At 38.1% G+C, this 25,229-nt stretch overlaps 1 protein-coding gene across 1 annotated transcript in view; it reads right to left on the bottom strand.

Moving 5' to 3' along the window:
• IL1RAPL1 (interleukin 1 receptor accessory protein like 1) overlaps positions 1-25,229 on the bottom strand; it is an 826,443-nt gene that overhangs the window by 399,298 nt on the left and 401,916 nt on the right. The window contains exon 3 of the mRNA XM_063305201.1: positions 6,250-6,529. Within this exon, the coding sequence (XP_063161271.1) occupies positions 6,250-6,529 (280 nt within the window). The remainder of the gene's footprint in view (positions 1-6,249; positions 6,530-25,229) is intronic.

The following is a 25,229-nucleotide window of genomic DNA, read 5'->3' as shown; positions in this document are numbered from 1 at the left end:
GAATTTTTTACCTTTTTGAACAGATGGAGCAGTTCTAAAAAGGAATTACTAATTGCCTATTTAAAATAGCTTCATATGACTCAGTGAAATTGATTCCTGCAATTAGACAAACAGAAAAAACTACAATAACCTTTCATGCTCCTAAATTATACAATTGTTTTACCTCTCTCTCTCTCTCTTTCCCAAGTAAAAGCTTGCTTTTCTCCCACAAAGGTATTAAAAATTAATACAAAGCAAAGAGATTAAAAGTTTAGAAGTTAAAATACAGAAGCTTCTTTAGTCAATGGTATATTTTCTTAAAAGATATTGCATCCAAGAGACAAAGATTCAAGTTAAACTCTGAACAGGTATTAGTTTTCTTGTACTAATTATAAAAAAAAAACCCTCAAAACAATGCAAACTATTTCTATAAGCAGGAAAATACTTCATCCTCAATCCATCGAAGATCATGAACAGAAGAACTTCCTCATGTTCACAACGTTACAAGAAAGTAGAATTTTATGCAGGATGAATAGTCATGAAACATATCAACTTCGTTGATATGATTATTGCATTGGAAAGATCATTTAATCAGGCTTGTAAGGTCTACAACATATACCAAAAAGAGGTGGGCCTTGCACTGCAACAGTGCATGCTGCTTACATCACTCAGACATTCATTGCATCTCCGTGCTTTCAAATCTATGGTTCTATGATTTGTATTTATGATAATAAATGTGAGTCATAAACTGGCCAGGTCAGGGATCAAGTGGGTATTCATCTTTCCACCTCTTGTGAAATATGTCTTCTGAAGGATTTGCATAGTCCTAGAAGCTATATCTCCAGAAAAAAAAAGACCCACTAAAATTATAAGCAGGGAGCTAATCTTAAAAAGCTTCTAATCACTCGTGCCCACTGTTTGTCATGACAGCAGTACTTTTCCTAATAGTTTTGGTCTTATGCTAGTACTTCATCCTTTTTTAATGGTTTATTTCCATTTACCATTAATAATGTAAATTAAAGACTATTTGCCTGAAGATCTCTATTCAGTTTGTTGATAACGCAAGTGATGTTCCACAAGACAAAGATGCTAATTGCTTCACACACAATTCCTCACTTATTAAAGAACTTTCCTCTTCCAAAAGCATACCTGTCCAGGAACATAAATTCTGTTGGATGATCCTAAAACATATAATTAACTTACATTTATGCTGGGTAACAAACGTATTTCCCACCTATATAGATAAAACAAGCTTATATTAAACATCTAATTTGCATCAGTTGGAAAACTTATTCAAATTATCTGAATATTCCTAAGCTGAATAGTCTAGTCACCAAAATGAGACAAATTCTGACTTTAAGAAGGAAATAACTAATAACATTTGTCATGGTTCATGACACTCTACTTCTTCAGCTCGTGCTGAGAGGATTTAAGGACATTGTTCTTTTTTCTTTTTTGTAGAATAAAAGAATCATTTTCCACTTTGAGTTTTTATTATTATTGTTGTTTGTTTGTTTGTTTGTTTCTACACTGACAGTTTGTCTATCCATATTGTAAGCCTATTAACTAGGAGATGGCAAAATGTAACTTGGTAAACATATGCAAAATATTATTCAGCTAGAATGAATCCACTTTAGAAAGAGCCAGAAAATCTCCAAAACATTAAGTACTGCTTAATATTTATTAAACTTTAGCAAACATCAAAAACAGATCACTGGCAAAATGGGACAAAATGCAAGGTAAAACAAGGAAAGAAAGATATACAATAAATAAGAGGCAAGGGATAAAAGGGCAGAGGACTTAAGAACAATCTACATTATCCATTTAAGAGAGCCAGTTGGGTCTAGTGGTTAAGGCAATGGGCTAGAAACCAGGAGACTGTGAGTTCTAGTCCTGCCTTAGGCATGAAACCAGCTGGGTGACTTTGGGCAAATCACTTTCTCTCAGCCCTAGGAAGGAGGCAATGGCAAACCACTTCTGAAATCTAGCCAAGAAAACTGTAGGGACTAGTCCAGGCAGGCGCTGAGGATCAGACATGATTGAACGGAAAAAAACAAACAAACATATAATGGGTTGACCAAAATATATTAAAAGGTGAGATAAAAATATCATTATCATTGTTGTCATCATCATCATCTATGTATCTATAGCTATACATATGTACTGTATATATGTATGTATGTATGTATAGCACAGAACTTTCCAGAGCCCCTGGAAAAAATACTGTGGATAATTATCATGAAGAGTCCTGGAGAACTCTTTGGTTATTCTAGCTTTTTCCCTTATAGTACCTAGCAGTAGCAAAATAGAGATGGGAAGGAGGACACCAGTAATACCTCTTCTTCACTATGAATGAGGATGATGTATCCAACAGTAATGAATCTAGTTTTCTCTGTATTGTTCAAACCTAAGCCTAAGTATGTATCCTGTTCCGACTTTAAGAAAGATTCACATGAAGTGGAACAAATTCAGAGATGGACAATTAGGATGATCACAACTAACTAGAATTCCTATTAAAAGAGATTGAAAGGTTTGTGAATATTAGAGTTGGAAAATAGAGGGGGTTATAACAGCAAATATCTCTTTAGTCATTGAAAAGATGTATAAAAGATTAAGTCCTGTTCTTCATACTTCCAGAATAATGATAATTTAAATCACAAGAATGCAAAGCCCAAATGACTGTAGGAGAATAACAACAACAGCAGCAAAACCCCTCTCCTTATATTTAAGCAGTTTGAGAGAGAGGTGGTGTGTAATTATTAGTAGTGACATTATCAGTCAATTTTCTTTGAAGATTAAACCTAGATACTTCAATGCACAATACTATTCACATGCATGGGACCAATGTCTGAATTTTGTAATGGAAAAAATGCTAGTTAATATTAATACAGGTATGGTTTCATCAATAACAGTCTTAAAACACCGATAGTTGGAGACTAGTTTGGATCCTGAAATCTGGTTTCTAAACATTTCTCATTTAAGAGAAATGTTCAGTGGCCACACATTCTCTTCCCTTTATCTCCTGATAGTTTCATTTTCTTTTCTCCATAGAGTAAACAGAAGTCCATCAGGTTAAAAAAAGTGTCTAAAATGATTGAGAGCTTTTATGGTTTCTTCTGTGCATTTCAATCCCACCTAGCTCCATAACATCCTAGGTGCAATGTCTCCATTTAATTTTAAGGCAACGTTAGTAGAGCCCAATGCACGAAACGGAAATGCAGTAATTATATAGGATTACAATGATACATATACTCAATCAGAATTGCTCCCATGGCGTTGGCCTGATGAAATAGGATTTAAATAGAAATTAAAAAAGACAAGTATTACAATTTCACACAGCACCTAGTTTTCAACCTGAAAAGCAACAAGAGTTCATGCTTTCCCTATTACTTCTTTTTCTTTCTCCCATATTCTTCCTCTCTTCGCAAAGCATAAACTGATCTTCACAAAGACTTTTGTTTGTTTGTTTGTTCATGCTATGCTACGAACTACATGGATAAATGGCAATATGGCCACTAATAACAATTTCAGTCATAAATTAGCAATTGGGCTATTTCATTAAGTATCCCCCTTTCTTTTGGATGTATAAGATTGGCAGCTATAACAAAGCCATCTAAACTAATTCCAAGAACAGACATGGCAAGAATGTTAGGATATTAACCATTTGTAATTTCATAATATATTAATTGGAAAAAAAATCTTGGCTGCTAGCTTAGATTTGGAAAATGAGGATGGTTAAGCTTGCAAAGAGTCCTGCGTGTAATATTTTCCTGCTAGTTGTTAATAAATATAGCTTGCTCAACATGTTAATTTTCTTAATTATGTCTTGCATTCAAACAATTGATAATCTGTTAGCTCACGCATATTTCACGGCTTGGAAGTGCAATTTACATGTGAAAAGGAGCCTGGAGGAGGCCTTTCAGAGTATATAATGGTGATTGAAAATGCTCAGCATTTCTTGAAACTTACTACAAAGTGATGAATAAATGATTGAAATTATACAGCATTTTCAGCCCTTTCAACAAACTATGGAAGCACAGATATACTGCAGATAAATTCCCTATAAATATTATCTATCTCCTAATACCTTTAGGATATATGCCTGAACCTAAGCAATTATTTACATTTAGTTCTGTTCATGTATTGTATTTCTATCTGAAAGTAAATATAAAATTAATACGTATTTATTCTATGGATAATAAAGTGCATAATGAGGCAAAAACTATGCCTGGTGCTTGGATGGAATCAGAACAAAATGCATTTTTAAAATTATTTGTACAAAGAGCTAGATATGTAAGAAACATAGCATAGTATAATTTTTTTCCCTGTTTATATTTTATTGTGGTAATGAAACCAGACAATTTAAATAATGGGTATGCCTTTTTCCAGACATACTTCTAGGTCTTTAATTTGTTATGGATCCTGCAATATGCAGGTAACTGCATCATATCTACAATATGTGTCAATGAAGGGCTATCACAGATTTTTATGGTCTTTCTGCAAAGAGCAATAAGCAAAATGTTTCAAGCCATTTAGCAATAAACTGTGCATTTTCTCTGCAAGACTTTTCCTGCATTTTTTATGTGCATCATTTAACCTCTCTCTAAATTAATTCTATGTTCTCTGATAATTTTTGAAATCTAAGTGGGAGCCCAGATGGTGTCCGTTTTCTCCACAGGCAGAAAAGTATATCTCAGTATGAATAATTTTAGTGATAGAGAATAAACTGAAACAGAGGAATATGCATTTCAAAAGCAGAAACTGTAAAAAAAATTGATGCATTATCCTGGAGCTGCACATGTGTCATTAAAAGGTTAACTCAAGTTTCTGAGCATTCTTATTTCATTCCAAAAAATCTGTTTGTGTCACTTAGAAGAATATATATTTTTGCCCAACTAGACAACATTCATTCAGAATTTTGCATAAACTCATTATTGGTTCTTCCATTATCACTGTTCACCATTGACCCTTCACTTACAACTGTCACTAATCTATATACTTGTACTTTCATACATACTCATAACAGCCTAGATGGCACCAATTCATACTTAAACATACATTTTAGTCTTTCCATTTGTAATTAACTATATACTTTAGTTTAACTTCTCTGCATGTTTTCATCAACTCACCCCACAAGATCAAAGACTCCTTATTCAAATCTGGTACATCCTTTGTCTTTCTCTTAGATTAACAGACACACAACACATCTATTTTTTTTTTCTTTCATTTCATTAATTCATATTCTTTACTTTTTACTCTTAGATTCCAAGCTGCAATCTTCCAACTGCCATAGTTGTGACTAGCCCATAAATGTTGACTTCTGTAATCCATCATGGATTTCATAAAGGAAAGCTTTCACATAATGCTTTTTATAAGATAGAAAAGGTATAGACTAGGTTACTAGCCTTAAGTGCACCAATGACATAGAAATAAGAAATGTCCTTAACAGTAAGGACAATATTGATCAATTTTGGAACTTTCGGGCTGACGTGCCACAACCACAACAGAAGTCCACTTTTGTTACAAGCATGTTCATGCTATTCTATGCAAACTAGGATTTGTAACATATAAACTACTTTGAAAACCAACATACTGTGGCCCATACCCCACCAGCTAAGAGTCATATACAGCATATCAATACACACTTCTGTTGACAAAGAAGAATTTCAAAGACAGGATTATCAAAGCAACTCAATAGGGAATGCTTCCTAGAAAATAAATCTAGTTGAAGACAAACCAAATGCAGGTGTAGACTATTTTTTCCATTATCTAGTGGTTAAGATGACGGGCTAGAAACCAGGAGTCTGAGAGTTCTAGTCCCACCTTAGGCATGAAAGCCGGCTGTGTGACCTTGGGCCAGTCACCCTCTCTCAGCCCAACCCACCTCACAGGGTTGCTGTTGTGGGGAAAATAGGAGGAGGAAGGAGTATTAGGTATGTTCGCCCTCTTGCGTTATTTATAAAAACAATAAAGGCGGGATCAAAATCAAATAAATAAATAAATATAAAGTAAACATTCATAAACATTGTTGCAATTTAAAAACTGTTTGGAATAAAAATAATTTAGGTGATAAAATGATTTCGGGATAAGAACAGTAGTAACTTTAGTAAACTATGTTAAATATCATTAGGCTACTTTTGTTACATGGTTTCTTGTGGTTTTAATTAAGTAATAATAACAATAATATCAAAAGTGAAATCAATAGCTGCAGTAAAGAATAAAGGAACACTGTTAATGGACTTCTTGCTGTTGAAAAAGGTTAAAACATACCTTATGACACATGCATAAAGTCCGCTGTCTTGTGCCACTGTTGGACGAAACCAGATAGCATCTTCCTCTTTGCTCATTCTATTTCCATCAAAAGCGATAGGTTCCTCAAAATCTCCAGGTCCAGAGCTTTTGTACCACATTAAACTGAGTCCAGCACTTTGTGCTATGGTGTAATTTGCTCTTATATATCCATAAAACAATGCACATTTTATACGAACAGGTTCTCCCACTAAGACTTGATACTTTTTGTAATCCACTGACCAGTCAGTACATCCATCTGCTGAAAGAGGAGAAAAAAGGCAAAAAAGAATTTAAGAGGTTGCATTCTGCAGAATCATAGACAGTTTCTGCTCAGTATAGAATATGTCCTCATTTGGTACTATGCAATTAATAGCAGAATTACTGATGGGAGACAATACACCTATTTCCTTCCTTGTAATAGAATTTTGTTTTAATCATTGCTTGTTTGATATCCCAGAAATATCCATCTCTTCTTCTGTAATGTTTTGAACCATCACGTTTTATTCCCAGTATCAGAAAATTGCATATACACAGGGTTAAAAAATGTCTGTACTTACTACCCATTTTTTTTTACCCAAAAATAATTCTCTCACCACCATTACTTCAAAACTTTCAGAATTTAACATATCTGCTAATATGATATAGTCAAACAGATATATCTTTGGGTAAATTGCCATGAAAGAAATCATTATTGATTTGGGATAAGAAATACAAATGATGCTGTTAGGCTCTTTGAGAACTTCAAGATGGCATCAGTTAGTTGAAAAACAGGCATGCTTCAGCAGTCCTGCTATCTTATGAATTCTTTAATCATAATGTTTTGAATAATCCACAAATGGCAAGAATCACAACACTTTAAGCCGAAACTAAAAAAATCATTCTATGGCATAGTGTGCTGCATGAACTTAGAAAGCAGGTGCATCATTTAATGCTTAAATGTTAAACTTTTGCAAAATTAATTTCTTTGAATCTTTATGTGCTTCTGTTTAAACTGATGTGATCAAGCCTCCAATTTCTCCAATTTATTGTGACAAAAATGCAACTGGGAAATACATTTCAAAATAAGCACGGTGATGATAGCATGGTTAAAATCTTAGGTACATATATTTCACATGGGAACTTATCATGACAAATGTATTCCATTGTTCAATATAATTTTATAAAATTTATTCACATGTGCTATATAGTAGTGGGATAAACACAGTGAATTGGAAAAGTAATCTCAATAGGAAAAGCTAGAGATAAATACTGAATCTTTATTGGAAATCTTTATTATAGTATAATACTTGCTTTTTCAATAAAAAAAACGTTTTAAGGCATAGTAAACATTGCTTTAGATATAACCAAAGTTTGGTAAAAAAAAAAAAGGTCATGATTTTCAAAAGAGGTTAATAGAGTTCAGTACTCAAATCACATCAAGATTTGTGGAAATTACTGTACATGCCTAATTCCCTTTGGCTGCTATAAAATTCCCAGCTCAGGCTTATTTGATTGTTAGTACATACAGGCAATTTATTCTTCCCCATTCTGACTCTTCTTGAAAAAGTAAAAAAGATTTAAGATGGGGAGATTTAAGATAAGAAGAACAATTCACACATGTGGCAAAAATCTAACACATGCTACAGCTATTTTATGATGTATAAGGAACACACTGAATGAGTTCTTACTGCTCCCCCGATTTTTCTCAAGTCTAGCAAGTTTATTTCCATTGAAAACAATACTATTAAAAAAGTCAATCCGGAATGAGTAGAAAACTGAAGTTTGTATAGGGCTCCTCCATGTGCCTTTCACTTTGTGCCACCCCAGCAACAAATCTGTAATGACTTCAGCATTTGTTTTAGATCATGGCCACTGCTCTTTTTACTTTCGTTTTATATTATGTATTTTGTGTTTTTATTTGCTTCACTGTAAGCCGCCTAGAGTCACATAAAAGTGAGATAGGGAGCTATATAAATCAAGCAAACAAACAAACAAATAAATAAATTTGGAGAGCTGACTCAGCATTTCAGTTGCTTTGTACTAATGTATTTAAACCAAAGCAAAGCTGGATGTTTGCAATGGTGAAGCTAGGTAGTCTGTTTTTCTTTTGGTGGGTTGCCAACTGTTTCCCACATTCATCTTCTCTTTTCACAATCATTGTGCCTCTCACTGGGACAGTGAAGACTGACATAATAAAGGCACACATCCATGCAATGTCTCTTTCTACAGCTGCACACCTGTATTTGAATTTGTGGATTGAGAGGTGCCAATTGGTGCCAATTGCTTCTGCAGTGGCTTGATGGAGGTAAAAAAACCATTTTATTGTTTCTCTCCTGTTGGTCAACTGGAGGGGTTGCTGATTGGCAAATGACAATCAGGAAATTCAAGTATGTATTGGGGTAGTCTGAAAAGACAGTTTCACAGCTGATTTCAAAACAACTTGGAAGATTTATAAAATGGGACAAGTATCACAAAGAAGTATCCTAAAACATATGAGAAAAAACATAACCATGATATTTCAAACAAACATTTAGTCAAGAACTGCTGCACATCCACACTGACTTTATCTACCCTTATTCTTCTGCTGTTACTCTTGCTTGGCAAGGGAGTCCAACAAGAGGTCATTTTTCTGTGATCTCAAAAAACATTGACATTTTAAAAACCATTTACATTTTAAAAACAAAGGGAAAATTAGAATCTGTTTGATTTTCTGACTGACTGGTCTCCACACTTTATCAGGCTGATGGAAATAATTATTTTAAGCAAAAATATAATGATTAAAAGAATAGTTTAAACAAAAACTACTTAAGGTAAAACATGCCTTTTACAATTTGTGACTTTATTACAGAATAAATGCATACAGAGATTTAGAATATAGAAAGGGAAGTTTTTACAGCATGGTAATTGTTATTATAAGCTATAATGGTTAACAACATGAACAACCTTAAAAAAGGATTAGAAAAATTCATGGAGGATAAAACTATTTATGGCTCAGAAGCAAGCAGGATACATACTGATTTAGATTAGCCCTCACTGAGAAACAACAGGAAAGGACTCAATATTCTGGTTGTGGTTTTCCCATGGATATCAGTTTGACTGCTGTAGGAAATGAAGTTTTTTTGGATAGCAATTTGGTCTGCTACAGTAAGGCCCTTTTTTTTTTCTTATCAACTCTGACAAAATGTAGCATGAATCTTACCTCCTGTGTATCCAAATTAAACAGACAGAAGCCAGATACTCATAAAGCTGAGGGTGAATTTTTAAGTCTTACAGTAAGTATGTGACATTTGTCTATTGCAGCCACTTTATCAAGAATGTCAAGAAATTAGAACTGTTGGTGGAACAATCTTATTACCTAGGTATCTTTATGAGACAGCATTATGGAGTGACTCTTCACTCCACTTGATCTTTCTTACCCTTACAATCTTGTCTGTTTCATAGGCACTGATGTAAATAAAATGGAATACATATCATTAGGCCAGAGAATTGAATCATATTTTTTTAAAAAAATCTGTCACTTCTTGCAGAGCGCTGGAAAGCATTTGGCCCAGAGAGATCAGAAAAATCACACACCAGGCATTTCTATAAAAATAAATTTATTTACAGAAAGCACAAAAACATATTTACAGGCTTGTGCATTCACACATGCTCTCAGAGAAGAGAGAGCTGGAAGCTTACTCAGGCTGCAAGGCTAAAAACTAAACAAAAGTCCTGCAAGCTGCCTTCCCCTCAGGCAATGCAACTATTAACACCTAAACCGAGGACAATTAACTTTGACCTCTTCACCTGGCCAGAATGATTAAGGAAGTATTTAATTACCATGGTAGCCAAGAGCAGAAAAAAAATGCCAACATCACTGTTTAGAATTTTCAGTGATACATCTCTCTCAGACTCTTTTTACTTCACTCATAGTACAACCTGAAAATGTATGTATTATTTTACTTTGGGTAAATCTCTGACACATTTTGCTACCTGACAATCTTAAACAAAGAAGTGTCATATGTGAATCTAAGACCTACTTCTATCATATACCTCAGAATTCTTAACACCAAGCAACAGATTGCTCAGAATTCTTTTTTCTCTAATCCTTTTTCAGTATCATTAAGAACTGTTTGGAGTTTATGGAAATGAATAAATAGTTGCCAAAATGTTTCAGTTTTTATTCAATGACTCCCTTAAAAAAAAACAACCTCTGTGCATAAACGTGTGATAGAAATTGACTTTTTTGGTTCTGACAGGAAATGGAAGGTGTAAACACAGGGTTATTCTCTTATGGCTGCCATTTTGTTTACTCAAAATATAGCATCATTCTCAGGAATTTTTATGATGAAATTAGATATCTCCCATAGGAATACATTATTTTCCCCCTTCAATGTCCCCAAATAATGCTGCATAAAAATGTAATGTGAACAATAAAATGGGAACTGCCAGCCATTTTCCCCTGTGATTATCAGCAACCTTTCTATTGCTTCTGAAGATAAATTAATCTCACTCAATGATTCATGCCACAAATGTCTCAAATTTGATCCCATTTGTTCTTTCCATTTACTTGATGCAGGAAGGATATAAAAGAATGGAATATCCACAAGATCCACCCCCCCCTTCAAAAGATAATCACCAAAGCAATACTACTATATACTTTGCCACAAGTCAGCAGATCTGCTAGAAGATAATAATGACAAATATAATTTATATAAATATAAATATAAATGAAGTCATTGGGTTCTGTTATGAATTTTCTGTGCAGTAGAATTTCCCCTCAAATGGAAGGGGGGATCAGCCCCTGAAATTGTGCTGGAGATAGGAATCAATCCAATGGGAGGGGTCTAAAAGGCACTAATTCCCTAGTGAAGATAGCTGCTTAGAGTTTTTCAGCCCACCACCAATCAGATTGATGGACAGCCCACCATCAATCAAAATGTTAATCCCAGAGTTCTGGGAGGAAGTTAAAAAAAAAAAAAAGGTCTTTCTCAGGGCAAATTTTGAGATATAGAGAGATAGATGGAGATGGAGATACACATGGAGATGGAGATACACATGGAGATAGAAATGATAGAGCAGGAGGGAGGGAAAGAGAAGAACAGAGGAGAAGGAAGGAAAAGAAACTTGACTAAAGAGAAAAGGTTCGGCTGTGGAGAAGTATGAAGAAAAAGGAAAATGACATGGGAAATTGTCTTTGGGGAAATTGTCATATTGAAAACAATAATGGAGAGCAATGCAATGCACCACCCTGGAAAGACATCATGAGGTAAGCAAGAAGACCTATTATAAGAGGAACTGCTGTTGATGTGGATAGAAAGAGGTTTGAGGAGGGAGTTTTCACTGGGTCAGAAAAAATAAAGCTGTTTGAGGTTATTGTTTAAGAAAATATGATCTGGTGTTATTTTGATTATTTCTTCCTTATTTGTTTTCCCCAAATGGAGCAGAGAGGACAGCAAACCTCCTCCTCCTCCCTTTTGCCCTTTTTGGATGGGTGAGGCATCTGCCAGCAGCATGTGAGTTGGAAAACAGACTGGAAGTGAAGGTTTTCATGGAGCTCCCTCAATTAACACAATCCCCAAACAACCAGGGAAGACTGCCCTGGACCCCTGTGGAAGAGGAGGGGAAAGGGGTGTTGCGAAAAGAGAAACAAAAATGAGGAATACACTGAAAATACGTTTTTCATTTTCATTTTCTTCTCTTAGTTTCTTTAGCACTCTTCTGATAACTCTCCACACTTCTAAGAAAAAAAGAGATCAGCTTCTATCCATAACAAAACAGATCAGAACAACAACTGAAGCAGGCTCCCTTATGATCCATCATCAATCACCTTTATAAAGATGATAAAGTTGTAAATAATATTCATGAGATAATATGCACATGAAATTCTTTGAGAGTTCAGGAATAGTGCTATACAAATACTAAGGTAATGATAAATCATCTTTTGTTTGTTTAGCAATCTATGAGGAGTCTCTCTGCCCTATTATCAATACATATTGTGAATCTAAGAAAGTCTGCATGACTAAAACAGTAAAGGAACTGTGGTAAGGAACTCTCAATGCTAACAATCATTTTTTTTTCCTGTAATTTATATTTTGTTCATTGAACCATGTCCTTTTATTACAGTTTAATTAGTATGTGTAAAGTTTGGGTACTCCAAATACATGCCAATAACCACTATTCCAGTTATACAATTCATGAAATTACCTTTACCTTAACCAACTTGGAGACTTTGTCCCATACTGAAGCATAATAACCATGAGATACACCAGCACATTAAAACTCTGTCTGGACATCATGATAATCATTATATTAGACAAGTAAGTTTTTGTTAAGTTAATGTAAATTCAATCACATAGAAATTTCCTTGAGAATCCCTTTCATTCCCCTCAGTTAAATAGTCAACACAACAAGTTTACTTATGTACACTTATATTTTCTCTGCCATATTAACTATCCAGATCAGGTGAAAGTCCAAAGTGCAATAATCTGTTCATGAATAATGTTTTTTATTCAGAAGTCCATGCTCAACATGGAGACAGAAGTGATATTGGTATTATGCATGATTAACAAACACATGGACATAATTCTGTTTCTTCCCTAGCAATAAGGATTTAATAATTAAAATATGACTTTCTCTCAGTTGAGGAATGGGCCAGTGAATGTTGTATTTCTGGTTTTTGAATATTTTTTCCCCTATGGATTGTTATATATGTTGTACTATTAGTGTTTATATTGTTTAAATTATTTGTTTGCTTTAATTACAAGATGGGAATTGTTTGCCACTCAGAGTTGGCTTTGATTTCAGTGACTTATATGCTTAGTGAAATAAAAACAAACAAAACAGAGACAGTATTCCAATTTTAACACATTACATTTAAAATAAAGTTGCACATTTATTCTTATTTATATCCATATGTATTTAAAATCAGTGCAATCAAGAAATCCTTATATTTCAAGATATCTGTGTGCATGTATATATTAGAATATATGCAAAAGAGAATATTTGCCATCTAAGCTTTTTTTTTTGTCCCTAATTGATTTACAAAGGACACCAACACATTGACATGTATTGTTTCTCCATCTCTCTGCATGTACATTTCATTCATATGACAGACCAAATTATTGGATATAGCTCATTAGTTCAATCAAATGACTCTTATTTGATTTTCATCACCCTTCAAAATTTTATAAACTTTGGTTTTGCAGAGTTGGGGTAAAATGGAGATCATAATATGGCTTTTTGTAAATGTGAAAATTCAAGGTTTAGTATTAATTGCATTTTTAATCATGTGAAATATGGCAAATATCAAATGGTTATCAGTATTTCCTGGATGACATGACATTTTATATTACAAAGACTTAGGTAGAAGTTCTACAGCTAAAGTCGCATTGAGATTTGCACTTCAAACAGGATTAAAATCATTCTATTTCACACTTCATTGATTGAATACATTTTCCAGATTTAACACAATAAGTTTTCAAAACACAACTTTTTTTTTTTTTTGCAAATATTTATTATCTTCTACAGAAAATATATTTATGTTTGTCACTCCTGTGACACTTTTCTTCGTCAAAGTCTCACTTTTTTCCTAAATGAAATGACCACATAACTGTATAAACAGCAAGGGAACTTGTATTGTAACATCTCTTTTACATTTCTTTTACATTTCTGTTTTATTCAATTTCCCTACCATATGCTAATTTATCACAATATGCAGCAGAAAAGCCAGGACTGTAGAAATTCTTACGATGTGTTTATCAGTAATTCCCATTGGTATGGTTAAGATCAACCAAAGTTAAAGTTATTTTTTCCAAACATAAGTTATTGTCTTCCCTAAATATTATGTCAGTCTTGATATAGTTATCATGCATGAGTCCCTCTATGTTCATTTGATATATTTCTTTTTTTCAAATAAATGCATGAAGAAGGTCAGACTAAAAGACTGTGACCTATTGACAGAGTGCTCTAAGTGCTGGTCTGGTTAACAGCTGGATTTGCACAACATGCTATCCAATTAATGAGGGTTTATAAACCATAACTGCTGTTTTGCCCAACCAAAACCAAGCAAATTACATTATTGCTTACTGTCTTGTGTGAGCAATGCCAACCATATCAGAACAGCTTTGCCAACATGGTGGCCTTCAGAGTTGCTCTTTTCCTGTGAATCAAACTATACAGCATCAGGTTAGAAAAGGCTGAGTTTGCACCTAATTTTTAGGAGAAATACTTTTGTATTATGTCCAGTGACATAAGGATATAATATCAATGGAGCATTTCTTACTCAAACAAGCAGAAGAGGATGTTGGTATTTAGTGATCTTTTAAAGCCTTTAGGGATACAACTTTTTATTTAAAAATGAGCTGATCTTCTTTTCTAGTGCAGCAGTCTGGCTTCTGAATCCCTCAAAAGATGGTTGTTTATTTTTTGTTTTAAACTTTAAGTATAAAACAAATTATTTTTATGACATTTTCTCCTATTAATTTCATAACCTTTTTGTGGCTTCGAAGTTTCCGTACCATCTCCATGCACTTAAAAAAAGAAATTGCTCTAAACATGATTTGTAAAATAATAATTATATATTAAATCTGGAATGTCTCTGCATTCTTAGTGGGCATAAGGAACATAATTTTAAACTTTGAAACTAGAAAGTAATAACAACTGAGTCAGCTGAGTAATAGTGTTTTAACCTGTGTGTTTACATTGGTATAGGGATTTGTATTCAAGAAAACAACAAGACATTATACTTGGTCTCAGGCATACCACAAGGAGGTAAAGGGTTGATTTTAACTGTCATGTTTTAAACCTAGTGCCTTTCAGCAGTAGTAGGACTGAAACTGCTAGAGTTTCCAATGCATGTTCAGGGAGCCTCAGGGTGCCAGGAAACTATGCTAAATATGACTCCTAGTATTCAAAATATGTTTTATGCTATTAATGAGTCTGAACCAAACTGTATCCAAGTTGTAATCCTGGTTTAACTACATACTCTAACTGGCTGAATAATTTTTGATGGATTTAGAATTATTGTTGATTTAGCTCTTCTGCTGTTTGAGAATCACTTGAAAGTGAATGAATTTAATTAATCTTTCCAGTTATATATATTCTGCTCCCCTTAACAAAGTAAAACATATGGTAGCATCAGTAATGCTCTAGAAATGAACCACATTTCAAATACATTTATTATATTAGTAACATCACAGAACAGAACTTTCAAATCAGCTCCAAATACCTGTATTTAAACATGATTAGGGAAATTTATGTTAACAACATTATGGACATGAAAAAGCTGGTTCTAAAAAATACATTTGCAAGTGACGCTTATCAGATGCAACAAATATGAAACAGATGTTAATAATTTTAATTCTCTAGCTGTAATTCCAAGGATCCCTCACTTCTCACATTTATCATTCAGAATGAAACATATCAGTTCATTAATTACATATAAAGGCAAAGCATATAAAATATCAGAAATAATAAAGTAATAACTATAAAATGGAATACATATACCCTTTTACCTTAAAAATTATAAGGACTAATAATAATTTTATTATTCTCTTAGTTCTGTTGATTGATAACAAAACTAGTTAATTTTACAAGCAATGCTAACTGCAATATTTTTGTATACTAATCCATAAATGTAGATGTTAGAATATGAATATGAATACAGACAGATAGAATGCCAGTTTAGTGTAGTGGTTAAGGTATCAGGCTAGAAACTGGGAGACTGTGAGTTCTAGTCCCACATTAGGCACAAAGCCAGATGGGTGACCTTGGGCCAGTCACTTTCTCTCAGCCCTAGGAAGGAGGCAACGGCAAACCACTTCTGAAAAACCTTGCCAAGAAAACTGCAGGGACTTGTCCAGGCAGTCTCTGAGAATCAGACACGATCACACGAATTAAAAAAAGGGATAGAGATAAAGATAGAGATGATAGAGATAGAGATGATAGAGATAGAGATCTCACACATTAACCTGTATGTATCTATGTATCATTAAGGCACTATAAATTCAACAAAAATCTTAGAACTAAATTGAACAAAGTGCCTCTTTGTGCCTGAACTTCAGATGTTTCTGTCCCTCCTGTTTGGTAGGGTTTTAGGTCCTCCATCTGACTTGGGGTCAAGGCCTTGCAAGGGAGCTGATCTTGATCCCAAGCTTCCTCAAGACACCACTTGCTTCCAAAACCAAAGGCTCACCTTTGAGAGGATTTTGTCTTTGTTCTTCCAGAATGAATAGGTTAGGTTTCTCTGTGGTAGTCATATTTTGGAAAGTAGACCTTCAGCTGATTTTTAAAATTGTCTTTAGTTTGGCTAGAAACCAGGACTCTGTGAGTTCTAGTCCCGCCTTAGGCATGAAAGCCGGCTGGATGACCTTAGGCCAGTCACTCTTTCTCAGTCCAACTCACCTCATAGGGTTGTTGTTGTGGGGAAAATAGGAGGAGGAAGGAGTAATAGGTATGTTTGCCACCTTGAGTTATTTATAAAAAAACCAAAAATAATAAGGTGGGATAGAAATAAAATACATTAATAAAAATAAATATTCATGGCACTTCATTAAATACAAGAAAACGATCCCTGATTCAAAGATATTACAGGTTAATAATTGATACATAATAGAAGGTGTATATTTTAAATGTGAAAACCACATAAAATAAGTGTTGTAGGCAGTAAATGGAAATCCCTGTTAAATCCTTGATAAAAATGCAGCATATTTTTACGGTAAGAGAAACTAAAATGGTAAACAGAAAAGATAAAGCTTAGCTATTGCTAAACAGTTCATGGTAAAAATATTTACCTTAAGAACAAGAACCTCAAGGACTGTATTCTAAAAATGAATCCTCAGTGATATATATTTACCTGTTTTCTCCAAATAAAATATGTAACTTTAATTCCCATTACATGAAAAGGTGTCAGGTCCATATTAATCTATTGTGAACAAAACAATATTATTTCCACAAAGCAGCTGCTATGCATTCTTCCCTTCTAACTTCCATTCCAAAATGCCTGCATTTTATGTTCCTGAATGTATATTACAAGTAGTCCTCACCTAACAACCCTAATTGGGACCGGCAACTTCACTGCTAAGTGAAGCAGTCACTAAGTGGGAAACTATAACTATGCTTTCTGGCTGGAAAGAGATAAGACTACTCAGTTTCACACCTTTGGTTTTTGTTTGCTTCCTAGCCACTCCCCCACCCTGTGGAATGCTCAAGTGCCTGCTTAACAATCATACTCATTCTGGAAAAGCAATGTAACCACACCATAACCCAGGGCTGGGAACTGCGGGCATGTTATGCAAACAGCTTACTCTCTTGAAATCCCTTTCTCTCCAATCTCTGTCCTCTGTGGGGAGGGGAGAAAAAAGTCAATATCTCCTTTAACTGACCCTTTTCTGCTACCGGCACGATCACATTGCTTTTAATGTGTAGAAGAACAAACAGTTTACTCTCTTGCAGTCCTTTTTCCTCCAATCTTTCCACTCTGTATGTCGGGGGGGGGGGAGAGTCAGGCAAAGGAGAGATTGCCTACAGAAGTTGCTTGCCCCCCCCCCATATCATAGAACAGAGAGATTGGAGAGAAAGAGATTTCAAGAGAGTACTGTAAGCTGTTTGCATAGCGTGCCTACAGCTCCCAGCCCTGGGCTGCTGGTGTGATTGCATTGCTTTTGATATGTAGAAGAGCAAATAGTTTACTTTCTTGAAGTCCCTTTCTCTTCAACCTCTCTACTCTGCAAGGGGGGGATAAAAAAACCACAGGTGAGGCATGAGATAATGCATACTGACTGTACAGTAATGGTGATACATGACTGAGGGACGCTGCAAAGGTTGCAAATTGTAAATGGGTCGTAAAGTTTTTTTTGTCAGCACCATCGTAACTTTCAACAGTCGCTGAACAAATGGTCAATAGGTGAGAACCACTTGTATTCTATATATTGCCCCAACCCTGTCACCATAGAGCTACTCAGGGATTTTCAGGCAAGGAAAGCATATGAGCAGTTTTGGCTCAGAACATAGAATAGTTATATATTATATTAATTTTATTTTTATACTTTTTTGGTTTCTTGTTGTCATGTTCATCGTTCCAATGAGTTGCATACATCGTAACGTTTCACATGTCATGTCTCTAATCCGTGTCTATCACCTGCGGGGTGGGGAATTTCAGCTCTGCCAGGCTGTTATCTTCCTGTTGCACTGAAGGAATGTGTGTTTGGGTTATGACATGTATTCAAGGTTACTTTCCCAGGCAAATGTGTGACGCTTGCCAGGCCTGGGAGGGGGTGGTTGCGATGGTGGGGGGGGGCAGGATCGGCTTGGAGGCGAGGGTTTTTAGTTTGTATTTGGCATGCTTTTGCTCATTCTCAGCTTTCTTCGTATTTGCATACTATCCTTTCAATAAATCAGTTTTATTCACTAAACTCTGGTGAGACTGACTTCGTTGGGATAAGGCAATCATTACATAAAGCCCTGGAAACCTTCACACATTGTAAGGTGGAGAAGCAAGGCAAAGCCATCAAAAGCGCCCACGCTCCGATCTCTTCAGGACGACCCAGCCATCGTGCGTGGGAAGAGGAGAGGGAGCGTCACTTTGCAAAGGGGCAATGTCTGCGCTGCGGGAAGGAAGGGCACCGAGCGGCGGCGTGCCCAAAAAGACGAGCCGAGGATCGCCCAGCTAAACCGGCTGGGAAATCACCATCCCTACCAAGGAAGATGAAAGCTGCTCTGGCTGAGGTGGAACCTGAGGGCATCCCTTTCTTTGGAGATGAGGGGGAACAGGAGACTGATGAGCCGGCGGGAAACGCCAGCCACCTGCTTTAAAGGGCGCCGTGGGGCAGGTGGAAGACGCAGAAGATGGGCGCGACCATGTTTCGGTGAGTGGGGATTTCCCTACCCTGACTGTTAGAGTGAAGTTGGGGTCCAGCACCCGAACCATAGAACTGTGGGCCATGGTTGATTCGGGGTGCTCACGGTCCTTGATGCACCCCGACGTGGTTACTGCGTTGGGGTTACCCACGTTCCCTTTAAAGCGGCCAATGATCTTTACCCAGTTGGACGGGACCATGGCAGGGGGGAAACCAGTCACCCACTCTACCAGGATGGTTGCCTTGCAAATGGGCAGCCATTGGGAAAAAATACCGTTTATTGTGGCACTGGTAGGGGGACCTTTGGTCATCTTGGGGATGCCCTGGTTTGTACAGCAAAATCCCTCCATAAACTAGGTGCATCGAATGGTGACGTTCGCAGATGGATTTTATAAAGCCCCTGCGAAAGACCAGCTAGACGACAATGAGGTGGGACGGGCAGCAACCACTTCGCTGCAAGTCCTCCAGCTGCTGGAAGGGCTGCTGGAGCAATACCAGGACTTTGCAGATGTTTTTGGTGAAAAAGAGGCGGATCGGCTACCGCCTCATCGCAAAACTGACTGTGCAATAGAATTTGTTCCTAATGTGAAATTGCCTAGTCCGAAAATTTATTCTATGACACAGAAGGAGCTGGCAGCACTACGAGAGTTCATTGACAAAAATCTAGCTAGGGGTTTCATTGAACCTGCCAGCTCTCCAGTAGGCACACCTGTACTGTTTCGACCAAAGAAGAATGGCACTTTGAGACTGTGTACAGATTTCCGTGGGCTCAATGCAGTATCGATATTAAATAAATATCCTTTGCCCCTGATAAAGGACATGCTAACACATCTGGCAAAGGGGAAAATATTATCTAAGCTGGACTTGAGGGAGGCATATTTCCATATTCGCATACGGGAGGGGGATGAATGGAAAACTGTGTTTAATTGTCCTTTGGGTGCTTTTCAATATAAAGTGCTACCATTTGGATTGGCGGGGGTGCCAGGGGTTTTTATGCAACTTATCAATGAGGTCTTGCATGACCACCTATTTAAAGGGGTATTGGTGTATTTAGATGATGTTTTAATATATACTGAAACGATGGAGGAACATATATATCTAGTCAGACAGGTGCTCAGCAAACTGAAAAAGGCAGAATTGTATGCTAAACTGTCAAAATGTGCATTTCATAAGTCGCAAATTGATTACCTAGGCTATAGGATTTCCGATAAAGGAATTGAAATGGATCCCGCTAAAATTGAAGCCATTTTGGCATGGGAGCCACCACGCATGCGTAAGCAGCTCCAAAGTCTCCTTGGATTCGCGAATTTTTATCGGCCCTTCATCCAGGGGTTCACGGAAATTGCGCTACCCCTCACTGAGTTGCTCAAAACTAAAGGTTTGGGGGACACACAGAAGGTGAAAAATCCAGGAGCGCTGCTAAAGTGGACACCCGCATGCCAGAGGGCTTTTCAGACCCTTAAACAGCTGTTTACGTCCGAACCCATCCTGCAGCATCCTGATCCTGACAAACCATTTGTGGTACAGGTGGATGCTTCTGATTTCTCAATTGGAGCTCTATTAATGCAAAGGGACAATCTCGGACAGTTAAAACCATGTGCTTACCTCTCCCGAAAATTTTCGGAGACAGAAAGGAGATGGCTCTTTTGAGAGAAAGAGGCTTTTGCTGTTAAAGCTGCTTTGGAAAGCTGGTGTCACTTATTGGCGGGGGCTACCCACCCGTTCGAAGTTTGGACTGATCATAAAAACCTGGAGGCACTGACTGCCTCTTGTAAACTGAACCCAGAACAAATTAGGTGGGCTCAATTCTTTAGTCGTTTTGACTTTAAACTGAAATTTATACCTGGAAAAACCAACTTCCTGGCTGATGCGCTTTCGCGCCAGCCTCAGGATGCTAGTACGGTGCCAGATCTAGTGGGAACTCTCTGGACTGAGCCCCAAATGAGTCTAGCAGCTGTGACTCTCAGCCAAACCCGAGCGCAGCGCACAGACGCTTTAGTTTTACCTCGCCTGCCTGTTCCCTCAGACTTGCAACAACAGTTTCTTTCCGAGCTAAAAACTGACACTTGGTTGCAAGCAAACCTCAACGAGGTTACTTTTAAACAAGATTTTGCATGGAAGGTTGATCGTCTCTATGTACCTGAGACGTTGCGCAAAACCATTCTGTCACGATCCCATGATGACAGAATGGCTGGGCATTTTGGGTTCGGAAAGACCCTTCATCTGGTTAGACACCAATTCTGGTGGCCAACGCTCCGGCGCGACATCAAAGAATACGTCAATTCCTGCCCAGTATGTGCTGCTTCCAAACGGAAAGTGGGAAAGCCCCAGGGCTTGTTACAACCAGTGGCTAATCCTTCCCGCCCTTGGGAGGAGATCTCTATGGACTTCATTGTTGATTTACCTCCTAGCCAAAGAAAAACTGTCATTTGGGTGTGAAATATTTTTTCTCTAAACAAGCCCATTTCATCCCGTGTACCTCCATCCCATCTGCCCAACAGCTAGCCGCCTTTTCATTGTACACGTGTACAAAATTCATGGATGCCCCGCCTGCTTGGTGACGGACAGAGGAACACAATTCATGTCCAAGTTTTGGCGGGAATTTATGAAATTACTGGGTACTAATCAAGCATTGTCAACTGTGTCACATCCAGAGACTGACGGAAATACGGAGGCGGTCAATTCTACCCTTGAACAATATCTGCGTGCTTTTGTCAATTATCAGCAAGATGATTGGGTCGACCTCCTCCCATTTGCAGAAGTTGCCTACAACAATGCTGTTCATCAAAGCACTGGCCAGGTGCCATTCCATACCGTTTTTGGCCGTGACTTTATCCCGATCCCAGAACTGCCTCAGCCAGCCTCCCCCCCATCTTCACCTGCTGATTGGGCTACACGTCTGGCAGCTGCCTGGCCAACAATACAACAGGCGCTTGCTGATGCTAAAGCCACTTACAAACGACATGCAGATTCCAAACAATCCAACTCACCACCTTTCCAAGTGGGTGATAAGGTGTACCTTTCCACCAAATTCATCAAGTCTACACAACCTTCAAAAAAGTTGGCACCTAAGTTTATTGGTCCTTTTCCTATTGTTGCTCAAATTAACCCTGTTACTTTTAAATTAGATTTGCCTGCAAATCTTAAACACTTACACCCTGTCTTTCATTGCAGCCTGCTTAAGTCTTTCCACGAATCAGCCCGCTGGCATCCACAGCCTCCAAGCCCTGCACCTATTATGATTGATGGTCAACAACACTTTGAAGTCCGAGAAATCCTGGATTCCCGACGATGTCTTTCTGTCCTACAATACCTAGTTCGCTGGAAACATTTCCCTCATCCTGAGTGGGTTGCCGCCCATGATGTTCACTCCCCTATTCTAGTTACCCATTTCCACGCTGCTTATCCCGCTAAGCCTGCTCCGTGAGGTCATTTCCTTTATTGAAGGGGGGCGATATGTCATGTTCATTGTTCCAATGAGTTGCATACATTGTAACATTTCGCATGTCATGTCTCTAATCCGTGTCTATCACCTGCGGGTGGGGAATTTCAGCTCTGCCAGGCTGTTATCTTCCTGTTGCACTGAAGGAATGTGTGTTTGGGTTATGACATGTATTCAAGGTTACTTTCCCAGGCAGATGTGTGACGCTTGCCAGGCCTGGGAAGGGGTGGTTGTGATGGTGGGGTGGGGGTGGGGGCGGGATCGGCTTGAAGGTGAGGATTTTTAGTTTGTATTTGGCGCGCTTTTGCTCATTCTCAGCTTTCTTCGTATTTGCATACTATCCTTTCAATAAATCAGTTTTATTCACTAAACTCTGGTGAGACTGACTTCGTTGGGATAAGGCAATCATTACACTTGTGGGATTTCAAACACCCACAAGAATTCATATTATTATCTTGGGAAAATAATCAAAAAAGTGCTAATTAAAATATCAGCCAGTCTATGAACACTAATGCAAATAAAAGCTGGGGTAAAAAATCCATGAATTGAAAAGCACTGAGTGTTCTATTTATTTTTTTAAACAGCAAGCTAGAATACTATTATATATTGAAGAGAAACATATTACAGAAAGATCTTTACACATTCTATGCTACTATTGAACATTAGCTGCATTAGCCCAACACATTAAACCCTAAGGCATGTTTACAAACATGTTTTACAGCTGGATTCACATCACATACATCATATTATGTAGAAATTCATTCACTGGGTTGTGACCAGTGGTATCATTCAATTGATAAAATTTTATCTGCCAAAGAAAAGATTATATTCACCTTGTAGATGTCACTTACAAATTATCATGGGCAATTAATATCATGATATTAATTATGACCTTGAGATTCTCCTATGCCACCCCCCTCCACAGGGAGGTAGAACCATTTCAATTGCTCTACCCCTAGAGACTGATGGACCTGGCTGGGTTTCAGAGGGAGCTGGGGGTTATCCCCAGGGAGCTGCTGCACAGTCCAGTGGAGGCCCTGGCTGCAGCCTGGAATAGGAAGGCAGCCAGGGCCTTGAACAGGATTGTGCCTGTGTGGCTTCTCCTGTCCCATCAAACCCAACACTCCCCATGGTTTATGGAGTTGCTGAGGGTTCTGAAGAGGATTAAGAGACATCTGGAGCACCACTGGAGGAAGACAAAGACCAAATCTGACTGAACACAAGCTAGAGCCACTGTTAAGGCCTACATTGTGGTGGTAAGAGCAGCAAAACATGTTTCTCCACTCTTACTGCATCCGTGGAATGCTGCCTGGTGGCCCTGTTTAAAATCACCTGATCCCTTCTGGGGAAAAGGGGGTCAGAACTCCATCTACAGGGATGTGCTGAGAAGTTTTCTGGGCATCTACAGGATAAAATGACTCAGATCCATTCCACATTGGACCCCAAGTGTGAGACAGGGTCTGGGGAGATGCCTGGGGAACGTATTTACCCAGTTATCTGGGAACAGTTTGATCCTGTTGGGCCCAAGGAAGTGGACAGGATCCTCCAGACTGTAAATTCCACCACTTGCCAATTAGATCCATGTCGCTTCTGGCTAGTGAAGGCAACTCGGGAGGTGACATGTGGTTGGGTCCAGATGATGGTAAATACATCTTTAAGAGAGGGAGTGTTTTTGGTGGCCTTTAAGGAGACACTAAAGGGACGTGGTGGCGCTGCGGGTTAAACCGCTGAGCTGTCGATCGGAAGGTCGGCGGTTCGAAACCGCGCGGCGGGGTGAGCTCCCGTTGCTCGTCCCAGCTCCTGCACACCAAGCAGTTCGAAAACATGCAAATGTGAGTAGATTAATTGGTACCGCTTCGGCGGGAAGGTAACAGCGTTCCGTGAGTCATGCTGGCCACATGACCCGGAAGTGTCCTATGGACAACGCCGGCTCCAAGGCTTTGAAACGGAGATGAGCACCGCCCCCTAGAGTCGGACACGACTGGACTTTACGTCAAGGGAAACCTTTACCTTTACTAAGGAGACACTGGTATGCCCCCTCCTTAAGAAACCATCACTGGAACCTACTATCCTGGGCAATTTTCGTCCAATCTCCCGCCTCCCCTTTTTGGGCAAGGTGGTTGAGAAAGTGGTGTTGTTACAGCTCCAGAGGATTCTGAATGAAATGGATTATCCCTTTCAGTCAGATTTCAGACCCGATTATGGGATGGAAATGGCATTGGTTGCACCTATGGATGATCTTTGGTGGAAGCAGTATGGGGGCAGTGCATCCATCCTTGCTCTTCTTGACCTCTCAGAGGCTTTTGATACTGTCAACCATGGTATCCTTTTGGGTCAGCTCAGGGAGTTGTGGGTGGGCAGCGTGGTTTTTTGCTGGTTCAGCTCTTTCCTCCAGGGCCAGTCCCAATCGCTGGTGATAGGGAGTGAGAGATCCAGCCTGCGGCCCCTTCTCTGTGGGGTGCCGCAGGGCTCGGTACCCTCTCTGCTCCTTTTTAACATCTACATGAAACTGCTGGGTGAGATCATCCGTCACCATGGGATGAGGTGTCATCAATATGCTGATGATACTCAGTTATACATCTCCATCCCAGGTGAGGTAAGTGATGCTGTGACCACCCTCTCCAGGTGCCTGGGGCTGTGGGGGCCTGGATGGGGAACAACAGGCTTCGGCTGAACCCTGGTAAGAGGGAGTGGCTGTGGAT

Source organism: Candoia aspera, chromosome 5, assembly GCF_035149785.1.
Source record: "Candoia aspera isolate rCanAsp1 chromosome 5, rCanAsp1.hap2, whole genome shotgun sequence".
Classification (NCBI taxonomy): Eukaryota; Metazoa; Chordata; class Lepidosauria; order Squamata; family Boidae; genus Candoia; species Candoia aspera.
The sequence above is the reverse complement of the archived record's forward strand: the minus strand, read 5'-3'. Positions and strand labels throughout refer to the sequence as shown.